The sequence below is a fragment of the Triticum dicoccoides genome, chromosome 4A, assembly GCF_002162155.2.
Source record: "Triticum dicoccoides isolate Atlit2015 ecotype Zavitan chromosome 4A, WEW_v2.0, whole genome shotgun sequence".
Lineage (NCBI taxonomy): Eukaryota > Viridiplantae > Streptophyta > Magnoliopsida > Poales > Poaceae > Triticum > Triticum dicoccoides.
Window position 1 is genome coordinate 85,955,952 of NC_041386.1, and position 20,463 is coordinate 85,976,414.

Consider the following 20,463-nt stretch of genomic DNA (forward strand, 5'->3'; position numbering starts at 1 on the left):
TTGACCTTATGACAACTAGAACCGGATACTTAATAAAACACACCCTTCCAAGTGCCAGATACAACCGGTGGTCGCTCTACCTCAGGGATATGAGGAGGGGATCGCCGGGTAGGATTATGCTATGAGATGTTACTTGGAGATGCTACTTGGAGGACTTCAACCTACTCTCTCCTACATGCTGCAAGACGGAGGCTGCCAGAAGCGTAGACTTCGACAGGATTAGCTACCCCCCTCTTATTCTGGCATTCTGCAGTTCAGTCCACTGATATGGCCTCCTTACACATATACCCATGCATATGTAGTGTAGCTCCTTGCTTGCGAGTACTTTGGATGAGTACTCACGGTTGCTTTTCTCCCTCTTTTCCCCTTTCCCTTCTACCTGGTTGTCGCAACCAGATGCTGGAGCCCTGGAGCCAGACGCCACCGTCGGCGACGACGCCTACTACACCGGAGGTGCCTACTACTACTTGCAGCCCGCTGACGACGTCCAGGAGTAGTTAGGAGGATCCCAGGCAGGAGGCCTGCGCCTCTTTCGATCTGTATCCCAGTTTGTGCTAGCCATCTTATGGCACCCTGTTTAACTTATGTCTGTACTCAGATATTGTTGCTTCCGCTGACTCGTCTATGATCGAGCACTTGTATTCGAGCCCTCGAGGCCCCTGGCTTGTATTATGATGCTTGTATGACTTATTTTATTTGTAGAGTTGTGTTGTGATATCTTCCCGTGAGTCCCTGATCTGGATCGTACACATTTGCGTGCATGATTAGTGTACGATTAAATCGGGGGCGTCACAAGTTGGTATCAGAGCCGACTGCCTGTAGGAATCCCCCTTCCAACTCCTTGGCCGAAGTCGAGTCTAGACTTTACAAAACTTTTACTAACATGGCTGTGCGGCCCATGGGCCCACGTCGCCATTGGGTGGTAGTAGGATCTTTTACTCCTCGACCTTTACTCTGGGACTCTGAACTCTCTTCTACTCGGGTTAAACGATTTCTACTAAAATCTAACTTTAGGTTCTCGAAAATACTTTCTCCCGGAGAGCCCCTTCAGTCCAGGTGATCGCCGACTACACCAGAAGATTTCGAAGTTACTCGCCGAAACTCTTTTGGGACTTTGTGTCCGTTGCTTTTGCAATTCCCTACCATCGAAATATCCCTATGGATAAATACATACACTTGACGTTCTTACTTTTATTCTCAGTTGATCTTGTTATTACAAGATACCCCAAAATTCTCTCTATTGATCCGAGAATATCTTGTGCCTACTGTCTTGCAATTCCTTGTCACCTGAATACCCCTATGGATAATTCTCGCACTTGTCGAGTAACCGCTTATCCCCAGTTGTTCATGTGTTTCACGAAAGTCTTCAAAATAATATTCGATCTTCCGAAAATCCTCTAGAGCCTTTGGCTCTTGAAATTCTTGCTTGCTTGCATTATGGTTAATCCCATAAGTCTCGTAGTCTTAATGACATTCCTTGTCATTATCATTTTGAGTCTGTTGACTCAATCTTCTGCGAATACACGCAATCAGCATTGATCCTTATAAATTACTTTTCCGGCTGAGCCTCCATTCTTTTAACTGGAATTGGTTCTCGACCAATCCAATTGTCGTTGATTGTACCCTAAGGCTATTCGACTTATCCACCCCTAATCAGAGCATTGCTTCTGATCCTTTGTTTTGGAAAACATAATTCCTTTGCATTTAAGCTGCAAATTACTCAGATGATTCCATAACCTGTTGCATTTGCATGCCTTCCTCTTCTGGTTGAGTAACGATACTCATATCATATCCTTTGTGGACCGTCAAGTCCTTTGTTGGATTATTATCCGACAGTTTCCTTCATAATTAATCACTTTGTGAGTTCCTTCTCCGATACATAATGCCTTTGGTAAATTGTATCCTCTGCTTTCTCAACCATGCTCAGCTTTCGAGCTGGTGGTAGTTACTATTGTAGCTTGTGGTATATATTTCCATGATACCCTGATGGGTTGAACCTAGGCCTTCCTTAATATGTGTGAACTCGGAAGTTTTCACGAGTCATACTCTTCTGGTATTTCACCAGGTAAAACTTTCAACACTAATGCTTTTATCAAAGCGAGAAGTGAATGGAAGGTTATACATTGAAGAAGTGGGAGTCGACCTTGAACCTTGCGTTCATGCCCATGGACACAATGTATAACTTATCATGGAAGCTGCTCGTAAAAATAGTTACCCCCTTGTTATAAGTTCATCTTGTATCCGTGGTTCGATCATTTATGATCATGGTTTCCGACCATGTTCTCCTTTAAATACCATTTCTCGTGCAAGTTTAAGCACTTGCCTTCTACAGAGTAATACCCCAGTCCAACCTCTACTTTGATCTGTCGTTGAGTGTTGCCCCCGGTATCTCGAGATTATCATGGAACTGCATAACATCTTATGAGTTCTTCATCAAGTGCTACCTTTCCACTGATTCCAATTTTTCACGGGCCCTGAGTTACTGAACACTCAAAGACCCCGATAACTGAACCGAGTCCGCACTACGGTTCAACAACTCTTAGTAATCTTCTTTAAGTACGAGTTTGAACTCAATCACGTCATTCCGAGCCTACTCGACTATATCATTATCGTGCCAAATTTTAACTGTGCTACCTGGTCCTTCTTTCCGGAGCACAATTTCGATGATGGGCTAAGCTTACGTCGATCTTCCTTGTCTTATCGTCTCACCTCAAACAACAAGCTTGATTTCAAGTTTGTGACGTACCCATGGTTCCAATAACCTTTCGCTTCATCATTCGTTTGACTTGATGTCATCGCCGACCGATTACATCTCCATGAAACCTCTCGACAGAAATTGTCATGATCATCGTCAACATTTCGAGCTCCTTAAGGATATCAATTGAATTCCTGATGAGAAATACCATCCTTGCCCTCGATGATTTGTGTTATCATCGACCACTTTATTGCCTTCCCACCAACACAAGCTTGTTCATGTTTGGTGTTATACCTTGAGTTCCTTGCTGTCCAGCAATTGATCTTCCTTACCTCGGAAGTATTACCATCTCTTTTTGTCAAGAATGTGGTGAGAATTTCACCACCTCTTAATAATTCTTGATATCATAATACTTCTTGCCATCTTCGTTCATTCCTTGGTCCCCGTATTGTTTTCAACCGGAATACCGACAATGGAGCTATGACGTGTGAATTCAAAACTCCTAGCAACCCTATTGCTTTGAAGTGAATGGGCGATAGTTCATTCTAAGTCCTTCGCTAATTGAATCACCATTTTAACATTGGTCGTGCAACCCAACCCGTACTTCGGGCGCACCCTTCAACCAATGTTTAATTGTGTATGTTTTCCTCGAGCATACTTCCTTATATCAGTTGATCTGACAAATGTTATCTCCTTGTTCACTTAATGGTGGAAATCCATCTTTTGGAAATCTCGATGGATTATCGCTGAGCCCATCAGCCACCTCCTCCTCTCCTTGGTTTAATGATGAACTATTGTTTCAGGAACCCACTCCCATAGTTCATTTCCTGAGAATCCTGAAATGTCATTTCGTCTATTTGTGTTGCACCTTTTATTCTCGGACATCCTGAGTCTGAGGTATCATTACACCAATCGGATCTGAATCTCGGTCAGATAGGATGGTTGGGACAACTTTCCAAGAGTTATGTTGTTGGCCCTTTGATGACCTGGTAACAGGATGTCATGCCTAGCACCCCCGGCTGGAGGACCTATCATTATAGATTCCTTTTCAGCAAGGTTATCCATTCGTCCATGAGGAAATTGTAAGACTTATTCTACAAGTTATTCCTGATGGATCCTTCGTGTTTCCAAAGTTTGATCTTCACCTGAAGACCATGTCAATTCTATCTCGAAGCATGTCAATGGTACTCCGATGTTTCAACAAGAACATTTGAAGCACGATGCTATATTTTAATTATCAATTATCCTAACACCGTTGTATGAGTAATATCATGAGATTCCTCCCCCCTTACCTAAATGGTTTTCTACTTTATATCCTGTCATGGATATCTTGCTCTGCTTGTCCTTGGGAAGGATATACCCTCGAAATATGTGTTTAAACATATTTTCCTTTCCATTGTTCTGTTTAATCTGATGATCATATTTTCCTTCCATTGGTTTGTTTAAACCTTTTCTATGATCTATATGATATAAGCAGTAATAATCCACTACTTGTGCAAACACCTCGATGTACAACTCGGTCAGCAAGACCTTGTTACTATTGTTGATGACATTTCGGTAACCACCGATGGACGGGAACCTTGCCTATTGGTCCGCCTCGTTTCAACGAGCAGGAAAATGGTTCTCTTCGTCCCTCGCCCTTGGTACCAACGTTGTTGCCGACATAGCTGACATGGTACTCCCTGACATGCCTTGCTATCATGACCGCGCAAGATGTCACTGCTCCTATTATAAAAAAAAGGAGGAACCACATGGTGGGCCCATAACCCATAGTTCCACAGGATCGAAACCTGACTCTCCTGTACACCCTGTTGTCAGAGTTATTCCTCACGCTTGGTTTCGTATTTAAATCATGGGCCACCTTCCTAGTGATCAATTCTGGTATCGGACACAATACTTATTCCTGTTGCTCTGAACCCCATTCACACTCTGTTTCAGGCAATGAACGATTGCCTATCCGCTTGGAACTTCTTATTGCACCGTCTTACTTTGCTCTCGATGTGTTTCATTTGTTCAACTCGAGGGATACTCATATGTTCATACTTGGGAAACCCCCAGAAGATTTTCCCTTGTAACATCCTATCGTTGTAGAGCTGCCCCTTACCTATTCGTAAGTACGATGGAGATCCTGAAGAAAGGATGACAAATTGATCATGGTGACTTGAAGCAGTGAAATGAAGACATCAACGAAAGGGATCAACCTCTTCGAAAGGGAAGCCAAGACCGAGAAGACTCGTTAGGTTTTTCGCTACCAACACCTTCGCCCCTTACTCCACCGCTTAAATATCGGGACGAGATTTCTTGTAGTGGAGGAGAATTGTGACGCCCGGGTAATTAAGCTACAGTGATCCTCTGCTAATGGTGCCACGTCACCTCGTTTATAGTTGCTAATCTCGAGTTAGTTCGAAACCGATTCAAATTCAAATTCAAAAATAGGCAAACAATAAAAGTTTTCAAATAATAAAACTAAAATGTTCGAAGGTTGACCAATAAATCCTAAGTAATTATGGTGGTGAAACCACATTTTTATAATATGATTAGATGCACTAAATAAACTAAAACAACGATAAAACAATTATCTAAAATGATTTTAAAATAATAAGCACATGCAAAACACTTTATTTAAGGTGCCAGAATATTTGGGGCTGTGACCTATTTAATAACACCAAATTAGTTGTCGCTTTTAAATTTTATAAAACTAAAATAAAAGAAAACTGAAAAGAAATAGAATTAAAAAAAAAGGAAGAAAAGGAAACAGAAAAAAAAGGGAAAGAACCCCCCCCCCACTGGGCCACAGCCCAGCTGGCCTCTGGGCCAACCAGGACGGCCCAGCCGGTGCCTATACCCCCCTGGGGCGACCGAAACCTAGCGACCCCCTCTCCCCCACTTTCCCCTCACGATCCCCACCTCCCCCTCGTCTCCCTCACCCGCCGCCACCACACAACACACACACACAAGCACGCACGCACGCATCGTGCCGGGGAGAGGATCTCCCCGCGCCCGATCCCCTCGCGTGCATCGGCGCCTTCGCCTCGCCGTCCTCCTCGTCGCCGCCTCTCCGGCTCGCCTTCCCCCTCGCCCCTCTTCCCCGACCCGAACTGGATCGGGAAGGGGTGGGATCGAACTCGGCGACCCCGACGCCATCGCCCCGGTGCCTCGCCGCCCTACGTCGCTACCACTGCCGTCGCCGCTCGGCGCCGCCCCGCCGCAAGGGACCCCCTCGCCGGACTGCCTCCCCGTCGTCCTCTCCGTCGCCTACTCGTCGCCGTCTTCCTCAACGGCTCCAACGAGCCTCGCCGCCCCAGATCCCCTGCAACGGGGGTGAGCAACGAACCCCCCTCTCCTTCTCCCCCCTGCTCCTGGCTGCGCCTGGCCGCGCCAAAGTGCGCGTGCGCCCGTCCCCTTCACCTCTGACCGAGCTCGCACTTCGTCGGGGCGCTAGCTCCTCGAGCTGCGGTTGTGTCGTCCGCGAGCGCGCCATCGGACCTCCCCGTTGCTCGCCCTGCCCGACCACCGCTCCCAGCGCCCACCTCCGCAACCGGCTCCTGCCCCGCGCCCCGGCACAACCCCGCCGTGGCCTTGCCACTACCGCCTTCGGCGGCTGGATTCGCTGCACCTGTCGCCGGCGGCCCCCCCTGTCGATCTGGGCGTATGCCCAGTCGGGCTGGGCACCAGTGCCCGTAACACCCGACCCAGTATGGCCCTCTGGGCCACTGCCAACGGGGCCCACGCCCCAGAACTTAAAAAAAAAAGGAATTAAAAAAAATAATAATATTTATTAAATAAATAAATAATAATTAAATTAATTAATTGATTAAGGAATTAATTAAGTTAATTAATCATAATTAGATTAACCTAATTAACTAATTAGTTTAATTAAACTGTAATTAGATTAACCTAAACCCTAATTAATTTAAATAGAGAATGACAGGTGGGTCCCACTGGACCCACATGTCAGGGTTGACTCAGTCAACCCCTGTTGACTGCTGACGTCAGCATGACATCATGCTGACGTCATAAATACATTTTTTCGAATTAATTAAATAAATAATTAAATTCCAAAATTGTTAAAATCTTTTAAAAATCATATCTTTTAATCCGTAACTCGGATTAAAATATTTTCAACATGAAAGTTGCTCAGAACGACGAGACGAATTCGGATATGCGGCCCGTTCATCCGCCACGCATCCCTAGCATCGCGAACACGCAACTTTCCCTCTCCGGTTCGTCTGTCCGAAAACGCGAAACACCGGGGATAATTTCCCGGATGTTTCCCCCCTTCACCGGTACCACCTCGTACCGCGTTAGGGCACACCTAGCATCACGCTTTGTCATGTCATGCATCGTCATGCATTTGTTTGCATTATATTTATTGTTTCTTCCCCCTCTTCTCTCGCTAGACACCGAGACCGACGCTGCTGCTGCCCAGCTCGACTACGGAGTTGACGACCCCTCTCTCTTGCCAGAGCAACCAGGCAAGCCCCCCCCCCCTTGATCACCAGATATCGCCTATTCTCCTCTATACTGCTTGCATTAGAGTAGTGTAGCATGTTACTGCTTTCGTTAATCCTATTCTGATGCATAGCCTGACATTGTCGCTACATCTGTTGATACCTTACCTGCAATCCTAAATGCTTAGTATAGGATGCTAGTTTATCATCATTGGCCCTACATTCTTGTCAGTCTGCCTTGCTATACTATCGGGCCGTGATCACTTGGGAGGTGATCACGGGTATATACTATACATACATACATACTATACAGATGGTGACTAAAGTCGGGTCAGCTCATTGAGTACCCGCAAGTGATTCTGACGAGGGGGCTGAAAGGACAGGTGGCTCCAGCCCGGTAGAGGTGGGCCTGGGTTCCCGACGGCCCTCGACTGTTACTTTGTGCCGGAGCGGCAGGGCAGGTTGTGACCACCTAGGAGACAGGTGGGCCTGGCCCTGTTCAGCGTTCGCGGATACTTAACACGCTTAAGGAGATCTTGGTATTTGATCTGAGTCGGCTACGAGCCTATACGCACTAACCATCTACGCGGGAGTAGTTATGGGTATCCCGACGTCGTGGTATCAGCCGAAGCACTTCAGACGTCAGCGACGGAGCGGCGCGCGCCGAATTGGACTGGAACGCCACTAGGCTAGGTCTGCTTTCGGCCGCGTACGCAACGTGCAGGTGTGCTATGGGCGATGGGCCCAGACCCCTGTGCGCTTAGGTTTAGACCGGCGTGCTGGCCTCTCTGTTTTGCCTAGGTGGGGCTGCGACGTGTTGATCTTCCGAGGCCGGGCATGACCCAGGAAAGTGTGTCCGGCCAAATGGGATCGAGCGTGTTGGGTTATGTGGTGCACCCCTGCAGGGAAGTTAATCTATTCGAATAGCCGTGATCTTCGGTAACAGGACGACTTGGAGTTGTACATTGACCTTATGACAACTAGAACCGGATACTTAATAAAACACACCCTTCCAAGTGCCAGATACAACCGGTGGTCGCTCTACCTCAGGGATATGAGGAGGGGATCGCCGGGTAGGATTATGCTATGAGATGTTACTTGGAGATGCTACTTGGAGGACTTCAACCTACTCTCTCCTACATGCTGCAAGACGGAGGCTGCCAGAAGCGTAGACTTCGACAGGATTAGCTACCCCCCTCTTATTCTGGCATTCTGCAGTTCAGTCCACTGATATGGCCTCCTTACACATATACCCATGCATATGTAGTGTAGCTCCTTGCTTGCGAGTACTTTGGATGAGTACTCACGGTTGCTTTTCTCCCTCTTTTCCCCTTTCCCTTCTACCTGGTTGTCGCAACCAGATGCTGGAGCCCTGGAGCCAGACGCCACCGTCGGCGACGACGCCTACTACACCGGAGGTGCCTACTACTACTTGCAGCCCGCTGACGACGTCCAGGAGTAGTTAGGAGGATCCCAGGCAGGAGGCCTGCGCCTCTTTCGATCTGTATCCCAGTTTGTGCTAGCCATCTTATGGCACCCTGTTTAACTTATGTCTGTACTCAGATATTGTTGCTTCCGCTGACTCGTCTATGATCGAGCACTTGTATTCGAGCCCTCGAGGCCCCTGGCTTGTATTATGATGCTTGTATGACTTATTTTATTTGTAGAGTTGTGTTGTGATATCTTCCCGTGAGTCCCTGATCTGGATCGTACACATTTGCGTGCATGATTAGTGTACGATTAAATCGGGGGCGTCACACATATAATAAATATCAAGGTACAAGCCACACAGAAATCGTCTAGACAAAATTGAAAAGACAAGGAAACACTAGCCTTTGCAGAAATGACAACCAACCAAGAAAGAAAATTACAATCAAGACTGATGACTCCCTTAAGCTTGACTCCAATGCCAGTCACCTACCTCTAACATCACCACAATAGCCACCAAAGAAGAAAGTAACCACCTCTTCACTTGAGCTTGACGCGGCTTCATCGTTGATATGCTACTTTTCGGATAACCAAAATAGCTTGCCAAAGGTGAAGCCAAGGTTATGAGAATCGAAAATTTTAATATGATTGGAGCTTCGATGGTAGGATTGCAAATCGAAATTCTAACTAGCAGGATTGTAGAAGCGTAGATTCTATGAACTAAAATCGTAGAATCAGAGTGGCTAGTTTGGATCGTAAAGTCGCAGGATCGTACACTATAATCATGATTCGGACAACCTTGGGTGAAGCCATTGCCTTTGAAATATATTGACCGGGACAAAACCCCAGACACGCCATCAAATTTCAGATCTGACCCTCCCCCCTCGACTAAGACGACGGAGGAGGAAATCATAACTTCCAACCATGAACCCAACACACGATCCACCATCTTTCAGATGTCGCTGAAGCAGAACACAATCCACATCCGCTCCTGGACAACCTCCTAAGCTCCACGTGGTGTTGGAGCAAATATCGTCGCAACGACGGAGCTCGAGGACACAAGTCCACCACAAGGATGCTGCCTCCACACTATCCTTACTTGAACATACTAGTTTTCAAGTCCATCCCCACCATAGAGTCAATTGCCTCGTCAAGGAAGAATCTGAAGCTTCTTTATTCAGCGTCGCTATAGTCATCGCCAAACCCAAGACGCCGAACAACCCTAAAACCTAAAGCTACACGATCCTCACACATGGATCCGACAACCTCCCTCGCCATTGACGAATGAAAGGTCGTCGTCTGAGGGGAGCCGCCGAAGGACGGCGGCAGAAAGCTACTCGCCTGGGCCGAGATCACTTTTCTTCCATTCCTCTTGAAGAAAGAAAACGGGTTCGCTCGGAGTAAGGAGATAAATATCAAAATATTTTATTTTCATGTTGTCCTATATTTGTCAAGAGTGCAAATGCATACAATTTATTAGTATGGATTAGTGTAAAACTATCATAATGATTGCTTCAATAAAGACATGATGCTCGCGTTTCAACACTTCGTTGACGGATAATAAGTTTCCATTTGGCAAACTGAGCGTAGATCAGATGGTTAGTTTAACAGGGTTCAAGTTCTCGATTTGACATTGACAGTCGCATTTTTCTGATTTATTCCAGGCCTTCCGCAACGACCATGTGCATTCAGTAGGAGAAGATGTTCCCGTCGATTACGACGGTATTTTTGGTGACTTCGTCAATCTTAACATAATGTGCCGGCTCAGTCTTTCGGAGGTGTCAATAAGGATAGAATGTGCATGCGTACCTTCTTGTAAGGTGAGCAGATGTGTGTATGTACCGTGTTAGGAAAAAGTTTCCATTTGGTCCCGTGACATAGCGTTTTGTTTTGTTCTTCTTATTAAAAGCAGACCTTGACTTTGGCTAAAACCCGAATTTGACTTCACAACGGAGCTCACTCACAAGTTTAGCAGCTGAGCAAATCCGACTTGGACGGCATACTCTATGCATATTTCGACGGTTGAACCATCAAGACTTCAGGAGAGGCGCACCTGAGAACTCGAGACCTAATTTCTTGGTTCTTTGCGGGGAGAAGATCCAATTTGACACCACGCCGCGCATGAAACACGGTACTATATTCTAACGTGTACCGACCGAGTGTTTCTATATTCTGTTCTCTTGGGTGGTTGAAGTGCCGAACCATCTGCTCCAACTAGCGCTAAACACACACTCGTTTTTGCGCCAGCCGGAGACAATCGGGCACAGTGAGAACCAAATAATGTAAGAACGTGCTGACACCCCGTCCACTCCGGTGGTCTTATTCGTGGTCACCACGTCGCAGTGGACGTCCCTGTACTCGTTTCCTGTGAGAAAGGACAAGCCCCGGGGTCCGGGTGTCGTCGCCGCCGCAACGAGCCGAAGCCCCGAGGGATGCCGACCATGCACCGCCGCAAGGGGGGCATCGGGAGCCGCCAGACCGAGACCGCGCGCAGCAGCACCGTCCCATATGCCCAATTGCCCATATCTGCATGTAGCCGTAGCATCATCATCCTTTCGAGGAAAAGTCGAACGTTGTTGGCGTGCACGCCTGGAGGAGGCTACGGCCTACGAGCACGACCAGGCGGAGGCGCGCACCGGCCAAAGGCCCTGAGAGGCGGCGCGCACTGTGGGCCGGAGCGAGACCGGTTCCGCATCTCCCAACAGCGGCCGCCCCGCCGCGGCGTGGGCGACAGATGGACGGATGGATGGATGGACGCGGCCGAACTCGTGCCCCATGCGCACAGTGAGTGGCCAGAGGAGGAGCTCCGACGGAAAAAACAACGCCCGCGTCGCTGTCGGGGCAGCGGCATCGGCGGACGCGTGCGTGCCCGGGAGGAGACTTGCTTGCTTGACCCGGCCTAGCAGCACCAGCAGTCCCCATGTGCGTTCCCATTCACCAAGCAGGGACGGAAAGCCATGCCCGTCCTGTCCGTTTCGTTGCGCCAGATTCTTCCCTGGAAAACACAGCTTCTGTGTTTGGGCCGTCCTCTATAATTGTTTTCAGAGGCCCCTACTATATCTAACCTGCGAGAATCAGATTCTCTCAAAACTAGGAGTACGACCGTTGTGGTTTTTCCTCTTATGTTTGTCCTATGTATTTGCATGTGCACTGAAATTGGTCTTCAGTTTCACACGCACAAATCGAGGTTGTCACCGTTCAGCATCACCGCTCCGTCGGTCGGTGGCAGGGAGAGGAAAACCAGCGCCTCTGCTTCAGTTAGTAGTTTAGATTAGGGTTTTAAGTCCTCGTAGGATCGGCGCTCGGCCGGACGTACGATGGTGCTTCTTCTTTGAGTTTGTCTTTCAGGCATCGATCCTCCTCGAATTCGTTTGTCTGGACGTAGACGGTGCTCCGGCATTGATTCATTTCGTCTTCTTTTGGTGACGAGGTTAGGATTTCTCATCATGTGGCAAGATTTTGTGCGAGGTGCTTCAGAACTATGCAACGGTTCAACGGCGACAACTGCGGCTCCAGGACGTTGGTCCTTAGGGGCACGTGCACGAAGACTTCTCAACGTCATCCACAAGGTCAGGCCGGCTCTCCTAGGGGAGCCGCAACAAGGGTGCATCGGCGGCTCATTCTGACGGCAATAGTGGTCGTTTGGTAGTTTCAAAATCTTGATGTAATTTTTTATTATATTTGAGATGATTTGTACTTACAGTGAACTTTTATAATAGATGTGACGTTTTACGCCAAAAAAAACAAACAACACACACTTCGCACAACATCTCAACTCATATTATTTTTAAGTTTCAATTTAAATTTAAAAATAGCGTATCCCGCAAATGCATCAACAAAACATGAACCATCATAGCAAAGTTCAATCAAAAGAAAATCATCATGCACACATTGAACCAACATAAAAAAGATCACATGACATCGACATCACCACTCGGTCCATCATTGTGCATCACACACTCCATGCAATCCTAGATGTCAGGATCTCCGGTCACCCAATCTTTCAAAATATACTCCATCAATGGCATTTGGGTCCATCATCATGAGCAGGTTATCCTTAGCCACAATCTCTTGCTTCAATTGGTTCTTCTCGAATTGAAGCCTACGCTTCTCCATCTTGGTCTTGCGCCTCTTACGTATTGTTGTTCACCTCTTGCCGTCCTAACTTCTCTTGTTGCTTCCTCTCCCCCAAGTCTATCTTATTGAATTGCTTGAGCTACCATCTCTTTCTTTGCATTGATCGACTTATCAATCTTGTCTTTCACGGCCGCCACCTCTCCTTGTCGCATGAGCATCTCATTCGATCTCTTCCTCCAGTCAGGCTGCCCCTTACTTGATCCACCCCTATGCCTCCTCTCATCTGCATCACCATAATGTTCACACTCCAGAAGAATGAGGTAGTTGACCTCGATTTCTTCGGAGGACCATTCTCGTTCCTCATCATCCACTTCTCAATGTTCTTGAGCTTTGTCTAACAATGTTGGGGGACAAATGGTTTTCCCTTTCACTTGGCCATTTGCTTTTACCTCTCTTGGGATATCCACTCCTCCAATGTACAAATCCAAGATGATTTTGTTCTCGAAGGTAAATGCAAATATGTGGAAAATATGTTGTTGACATAGATGAGAAGTGCTCACATAGTTATAAATGGTGGCACAAGTAGGAAGCACGTTCCTCACTTGCTCCAAACAACCCGCACATCGATTGCAATCTCAAGGATCATACCCCCAATGACTTGTAAGGGATCCTTGTGAACGGTTAGACGGATGCGGAACTTGATCATGGTACCATTTATTGATGCGCCTCCAATAATTTACATTGTGTTTGATCATTTCCAGTGACCGCATCAAGTGACACATGCTCCCATGCCAACGCCAAAGGTATGTCTTCTCCATTGGTGTAGTTTGTTTGTCTGCATGCTCTCTTCGATGCTTATGAGGCATAGAATTCGTTCAATTTTGTTTCTTTCATCACTTCATCTATTTTCCCAAAATGCTCAACCAACATCTCTAGAGAGAAGTCTTGATGAGTTTCTCTCGACTAGTCATTCATTCAAAATGAATCATGCTGAAGAAGGATGGCGTAGGGATCGACGATCCTACCAAACGGATAATCCATCACTAAATAAAAAGAGTGCACAATTGCCACTTTGTTCGAATGCAACCAGTCACATTTCTACCATTGAACCTAAAAATCAAAGTACAAAGGGAAACCATTTTTTATCAACTTGACATTTCGCTGAACACGTGCTTGGTCTCGGCGTTCATCATCATCTGTTAGACAGTTGGGTTAGAGGGATGTATGGAGGAGGGGTAGACACGACGGATGGGGTTGGGGCGTTCACCTTCTTGTTTCGGTTCATCGTGCCCTTTGCCTAGAGCGCCCGACCGGCGCTACCTTACAATGGCGGTGGGGGAGGGGGCTCATAGGATGGAGTCGGTGTTGGGGTGTCCCGAGCGACGGGGCCGATGTCCCGAGCGTCAGAGTCATCGGTTGAGGCAGTGCGACAATTGCAGTGACGTAGCGGGCAAGAAGAAAGAGTGGGAGAGGAAATATCGCTAGCGCCAAAACTCTTCAGGATAGAGTGCGCTGCAGGCTAACGGCAACGATTTGAAGTTCCCTTCAAATAATTTAGGGAGTTCGCTTTAGAGAATCCGCTAGTGCAATTTTACAGTAGTTCTTTATAATAGCAGTTTATTTTTATCTTCTTGGGAATCTGCTAAAGTTGCGCCCTTATCTGGTGATGAATGTCACGGTTTTCGGAGAAAAATGATGGTTGTCTGTATGTGTATTCAGGTACCCAGGAAAGATGCAGAGAGTGCATGCTACAACAGGCATGCCGAGGATACTGAAGACATATATGCCTAGTTTACAACATGGAAATTAGTCAAATGTACAGCACAACTCATCATCTCTAACCACAGCGTTTACAAAATTTTCACTAGCAGGTATGGGCGACAACAACATATGGAACTCATGAAATCCAGAAATGTACATAACTGTTATGTACATTTACCAAACACGTAATCAGCCTTTAGAGTACACACGGCGTCAAAAACCACCAAGCCCTTGTCATATTTGGAAGGGAAACCAGGGTCAAACGTGATCTGAAAGAACCGACGCAGAAATCCTCTTCAAGGATGAACACACTTTGGAGATGTCAGATTCAGTGTGACCAGCTGAAACGAACAGCCGGATTCCGACGGGGAGCTTGCATCTGTCCAGAGTTGACCTCTTCGACGCCACAATGAAAACGGAATCTTCCTTCAAAACCTGTTGGAGGAAAGGCGTGTGAATGTGTGGGCTTATGGAAGTTGATGTAAACTGCACCTGGAAGTCTAATCTGAGTCCGTCTGGACTTACCTGCTCGGCAATGGTTTCAAGAAGATCTAGGTCAGTGGCCAGAGAACCAGTCGATTTCTTCAGCTTAAGGAAGACGATCGGTGACAGGGCATGGCTAGAAATCTCAAGTCCTGGTGCATCTGACAGTCCTGTGATGAAATACATAAAAGGAATCAAGGTGGTGACCAGAAGCAGCTAGCTAACAAACATGTTGTGGCATGCCTTACTGTTCACACATATATCTAATTCCACAACTAGCAGTTAAATGCCAAGAGAAACATCTTTACCTGCATGCAGAAGCGCAACATTGCTCCTTAGGTTAGCGAGAACTGAAGGATTCTCCTCCAGGTAGTTTACAGCAGAAACTGCGGCACTGGCAAGATAGGGTGGCAGAGAGGCAGAGAAAACATAGCCAGCGCTGCTTAGACGCTGCAAAAATGGAACTCCTTGGTCATTCAAAGCTCAAAATATTTAACACAGTTCTGTTTATATCAATCGATGTTCCACTAATCTGAAATTGCATCTACCTGATGATCAACAACTCTAGCACTTCCTGTACAGAACCCACCATCAGTAGCTAATGCATTTCCCATTCCAGCAGTGATGATATCAATTTTGTCAATCTGCACAATGCAAGGAAAATCTCAGAAATAGAAAGAACATGGCAAGAAGTATACAGCTCTTCAGTGCTGCAGCAAAGTTTTTTCTTTAACACTTGGAATAAACACCAAGCACTCACCGGTACACCATAATGTTCGGCAAGGCCCCGCCCAGACTTGCCGAGCACACCAAACGAATGAGACTCCTCCAGAATAACACGGAACAGATACTTCTCCTTCAATTTGACTATCTCATCCAAGGGGGCGATTTGACCAGAATTCTGCAGTCACCACGAGAGGGGGTTTCATCCGAAGGTTATATCTAAAATATTTCATGCGTTTACAATCAAGATAAATATTTAATGTTGAAAACCTCCACAATAAGAAAAAACCTACACTTATCTAACAGAAAACAACCACAAAAGGCAGCACACCTGGTAGATAGATTCCACAACAATGTAGCGTCTAATCTTCTCGGTCCGTTTGTTTCCACGAGTAAGTTTTTCCAAAGTGCTAGCGAGTGAAGCCATATCATTATGCTTGAAATAAACAACGGTACTTCTCGATAGATAGAGACCATTTTGCACTGCCCAGTGAACACCCTCATCACTGCAATGCACATAGAAAACTTGCTTCAGTTTAACTTGAAAAAAGGATATTCAGTGCAAAGTATTAGTGACGTATAAGGTGTAAAACTGAAAAAGCAAGAACAATGGTGCCTGAAGGTACTATGCTATTTTCATATATATAAATATATTCTCAAAACAGGAAAGTGAAGGTTGACTCACGCCACTATGATATCTCCTTTCTTACAAAATGCAGGTATAACACTGAATATGGTCGATATCCCATATGAATACAGAATGGAGTCCGGTGTTCCCAGGAAATTGGCTATTTTTGCTTCACAGTCAAGGTGGACATCTGCAAGTGTTCGACATAAGAAAGTCAACTCCTTCATATTTGCAATAGAGGTAATTGGCTATGAACATGAACAAAGAATATACAAACCAATTGTTCCATAGAAGCCACGTGGACCACAGGATCCAACACCATATTTCTCCAATGAACCAACACAAGAATCCTACAATTCACTCATATCGATCAGAAATTCCAGACTAGTATATAGCTGACAAACATTGAGTTTTCTCTTACAATAATTTTCTCGTTGCCAATTAAACCAAGGTAGTTCGCTGATGCAAAGTTTACAACTTCTTTCCCCTCAATGGTCGTGTGTGGTCCAGCAGCACTGTATCAAAAAAATACAGATAGCAGTGTTACTTATGGCCCTCGGAAGTCAGGACTGATTACATATCCCCCACAAATAAAGGACAGAATATAGATGCCCAGCAACTACACACATCCTGTAATTGTGACTTGCTCGTGTTGTAAATATTTACATTTCATATTCCATGGATCAAAGCAAATGGATCTAGAATAGATTGACAACCACATACAAAAAATCTCTAGAATGGTAGCTGCCAATGGTTTTCTAAAAAAAATATCTGCCAATGGTGAGCTTAAATCAAACAAAATGATATCATTTGCAGATACTACTGTGAGAGGTTCTCTTCCACTGTTTTTATTTCATTTGTTCTGCCAATGGTGAGCTTAAATCAAACAAAATGATATCATTTGCAAACACTACTGTGAGAGGTTCTCTTCCACTGTTTTTATTTCTTTTGTAAATACTTAAACAGTAACCAATATTCTATAGTAGGAAGTACTTCAGGCAGAGCAATGCTAACGCCAGGGAGTTTACAGTTATTCATCAAATTTATAGGAGTGCACACTGGTTACGCTTCCTTGTAATCGCAAAGACATAAACAGAAAATACATTAAAAAGAATACCACTCCAATTAACAAATCAATAAGCCACACAGACCTTTCCAAGATTGGTGGGTCAATGTGGGACTCCTCCTTGATTGGGGGACATAAAGGTTCTGGTTCCCATTCATCACATAGCTCATCAACCTCCTGCGGAGATTAAAATGCAAACTGTTACCCAAATATTTCATGAAGGGACAACAAAAACCAATAGTTATTACTCCCTCCGTTCCAAAATAGATGACTCAACTTTGTACTAACTTGAACAAACTGCGAACAAAGTACAAAAACCACTCAACCTTTTCGCTAAGTGGCTTCTTTGGAGGTTTGTAGCTCTTCCTGGAAAGCTGAAACACTATGACGGCAATAAGAAGTCCTTCCACAACCAAGTGACCTGAATCAATGACACCGCCTCAAAATGTCAAAAACTATACCAGCACCATCATGAAATCACACATTATTTGTTGATGGGTAGAAGAGGATTACCATCGATATGAACCCCGAAGACGACAGCACGGGCAAGAGGAGCGTTGAATGCAGCTGAGACACGAGCAAGCGCTGCCGTGGTGGCATTCACAATCGGCAATGCCATGTCCATGTCCCAGCTCTATGGCAAAGCCTTTTCCAACAAAGGGTAACCTCAGCCTTTCAAATCTGCCAAACAAACAACGCTCCTTTCCTCAATCAACCAGATCGGTCAAAGAAAAGCAGAATCTAGTACGGGAACACACACAAAACTGATCCCAAAGATCGAACAGACACATAAGGCGTCATGTTTAACCCGGGTTATTTTTACAACAGGTACAGTAAGAAGTCACGCGCTTGGATCCAATCTGAGGGCGAACTCGTCCCAATAAAGCTCTTAACTTTCCCACTTTCTGCACGCTCCTAGTAAAATCCAAATCTCACCCGCATCGAGGGACATGGGCAGCGAGATAAGGTTCAATGAAGGCCTTGCCTATGCGGCCCCAAACAAACCCGGATGGCCGCTGCCGGCGGCGGAGATCTCAGAGGAGAGGATGCCGCGTTTCGTTTCGTTTGGTTGGGAGGAAATTGGACTAATGAACACCAATCTTCAAAAGAAAACCCATCTTACCTCCGGCAAAGAGCCATTGTCGTCCTCGCGAATCCCCAGAACTCGAAATTCTAAATTCCAATGGAAGAGAAGAGGGAACATGAGCTCTCCTCACCTGGGACACCCTAACCCGATGCGCCGGACGGCGGTGCTCGTGCTGATTACCAGGTGCCAGCACCAGCGCAGGATCGCAGCCCCGCAATGGATGGCAGCACGGGGTTAACAGAGCAGAGGGGGGCGAGGGATTCGGAGAAAGTCAGTGCTGGAGAGAGACGACGACGATGAGGAATAGAATACGGAGGGAGGAGGAGATGGGTTGGGTTTTGTTTGAGTGGGCTTGTGTTCGGGCGGCGGTCGGTCGGTCATCTTTGGCTGGCTGGGCTGTGTCTATACTTTTCGGCCGGCCAGCGCGTTAATAATGAGGAAGATTCAAGGCTCTCGGTTATCCGCGTGCTATATGTTTCGCTGGGCTCCCGTCGACCTCACCTCTGCATCCGCGGCCGGCCCTCTGCCTCGCCTCCCCCGAGATGCAGATCGAAAGAAACGAAAAAAGAAGCAGCGCCGGCGGCGGCGGTGGCGGTGGCGGCGGCAAAGTGAGAAGATGACGGAAGTACCTGTCGGTGGCTGGACTGGGGGAAGCCAGGTCGTTGGCGTCGGGCGGGTCGGTGACGCCTCCGGATCCGCTCTGGCCGTCTGGGACTCTGGGTAGGTGGGCAGCTCTTTCGGGGGGATCTGGTTTTCGGGGGGCAGAAACAAACGGACATATGAGCGGGTCAAGTCGTGGCCATCCGAAACGCGGAAGGAGGGAGGGAAGGTTCCGTTCCCCTTCTCCCTCGCTCGAACTCGACGGCGCCACCGCCACCGCCGTCCCCTTCCGGCACCATGTCCATGCCCAAGGGGGACATGGGCATGGCGGCCGCGAGGCTCACGGACGACCTCCTCGTGGAGATCCTCGCGCGCGTGCCCGCCAAATCGCTCGCCCGCTTCAAGTGCGTCTCCAGGCACTGGCTGAGCCTCACCTTCCACCGCAGCCACCGCAGGAGGCTCCCCCAGACGCTGTCCGGCTTCTTCTACAGCAGCACCGGCGGGGAGTGCTTCCTGGAGTCACCTGTCCAGTTCACCAGCGTCGGGGGCAGCCGCCGCCCTCTGGTCCGCACCTCTTTGGCGTTCCTCCCCAGCCACCGGCGCGTCGACCTCCAGGACTGCTGCAACGGCCTCCTCCTCTGCCGCTGGTACCACGTCTCTGCCCGTGGCGACGAGTCCCGTTACGTCGTGTGCAACCCCGCCACGGAGAAGTGGGTCGTCTTGCCGGACTCCGGCCAGGCGGGCGAGGTGGGCGCCGCTCGTATGGGCTTCGACCAGGCCGTATTCTAGATGGCGGTCATATTCAGCAGTCACAGGGTCGCCTGCATTATGCCAATTTTCATCAAGATGAAGATGGCCGTGTGGTTCGACTAGCAGTTCATGTTCTCGAGGACTATGACAGCAAAGAATGGATATTGAAGCATAGCGTTGAAACTTCATATTTATCCGGAGGAACGCATGTTCTTGGCCTTAATGTGGACTTCCATTTGATTGCGGTTCATCCGGAATGTAACTTGATATTTTTCACTGTGGGGCGGGATACCACCTTCATGTGCTATAATATGGGAGTAAATTGCAGAAAACCATCAGTTTGAGGGCTAGGTTAGCAGAAATCACTACATTACAGTTTCTTGGCAAAAAACACCAACTCTCTCGTAAACAATTTTGCAAATACCACTGATCGGACACCGATAAGTGGATTTATGACAGGTGGGGCCCGGTTTTTGCCGACGTGGCGCTGTCAGCTGGTCCGACAGCCGTTAGACGCCGTTAGACGGCGCCGTTCATTCTGTTTCCTCTTATCCCCCGTTTCCCCCGTCTTCTTCCCCCGTTTCCCCCTTCTTCTCCCCTGTTCCCGGTCGTGCAGCGCACCGTCCTCGCCCCCCGTCGCAGCCATGAGTCCGGCGAAGTCGAGCGATGCTGGCAGCGGCGCCCAGCCGTCCACTGGCGAGATGTGCGGGAGCT

General features: G+C 47.3%; 2 protein-coding genes across 5 annotated transcripts; one reads left to right on the forward strand and one right to left on the reverse strand.

Annotated features, from left to right (window-relative positions):
* Nucleotides 1–14,420: 14,420 nt before the first annotated feature.
* Nucleotides 14,421–19,212, reverse strand: LOC119285136 (long chain base biosynthesis protein 1a). 4 transcript variants are annotated; one of them, XM_037564356.1, is made up of 13 exons: nt 19,029–19,212; nt 17,826–17,993; nt 17,639–17,733; nt 17,398–17,489; nt 16,668–16,761; nt 16,524–16,596; nt 16,304–16,436; nt 15,950–16,124; nt 15,656–15,796; nt 15,444–15,539; nt 15,204–15,345; nt 14,938–15,065; nt 14,421–14,847 (listed from the first exon to the last, which is right to left on the reverse strand). In XM_037564356.1, the coding sequence occupies exons 2-13, from the start codon at nt 17,935–17,937 to the stop codon at nt 14,671–14,673; spliced, it is 1,458 nt and encodes a 485-aa protein (XP_037420253.1). In that variant the 5' UTR covers nt 17,938–17,993; nt 19,029–19,212; the 3' UTR covers nt 14,421–14,670. The 4 variants fall into 4 exon arrangements, with proteins under 4 accessions (XP_037420253.1, XP_037420255.1, XP_037420252.1 ...); XM_037564358.1 differs by lacking the exon at nt 19,029–19,212 and adding an exon at nt 18,901–18,919; XM_037564355.1 differs by lacking the exon at nt 19,029–19,212 and adding an exon at nt 18,530–18,795.
* Nucleotides 19,208–20,077, forward strand: LOC119285137 (F-box protein At5g07610-like). Its single transcript, XM_037564359.1, has one exon. The coding sequence runs from the start codon at nt 19,297–19,299 to the stop codon at nt 19,786–19,788; it is 492 nt and encodes a 163-aa protein (XP_037420256.1). The 5' UTR covers nt 19,208–19,296; the 3' UTR covers nt 19,789–20,077.
* The last annotated feature ends 386 nt before the right edge of the window (nt 20,078–20,463 follow it).

Coding starts and splice junctions, on each gene's coding strand:
- LOC119285137 (XM_037564359.1), top strand. CDS start 19,297: ATGTCCATGCCCAAGGGGGACATGGGCATGGCGGCCGCGAGGCTCACG.
- LOC119285136 (XM_037564356.1), bottom strand. CDS start 17,937: ATGGACATGGCATTGCCGATTGTGAATGCCACCACGGCAGCGCTTGCT. Junction 16,762..17,397: donor GACCCACCAATCTTGGAAAG/GTCTGTGTGGCT, acceptor TTTTTGATACAG/TGCTGCTGGACCACACACGA. Junction 14,848..14,937: donor TTGAAACCATTGCCGAGCAG/GTAAGTCCAGAC, acceptor TTCCTCCAACAG/GTTTTGAAGGAAGATTCCGT.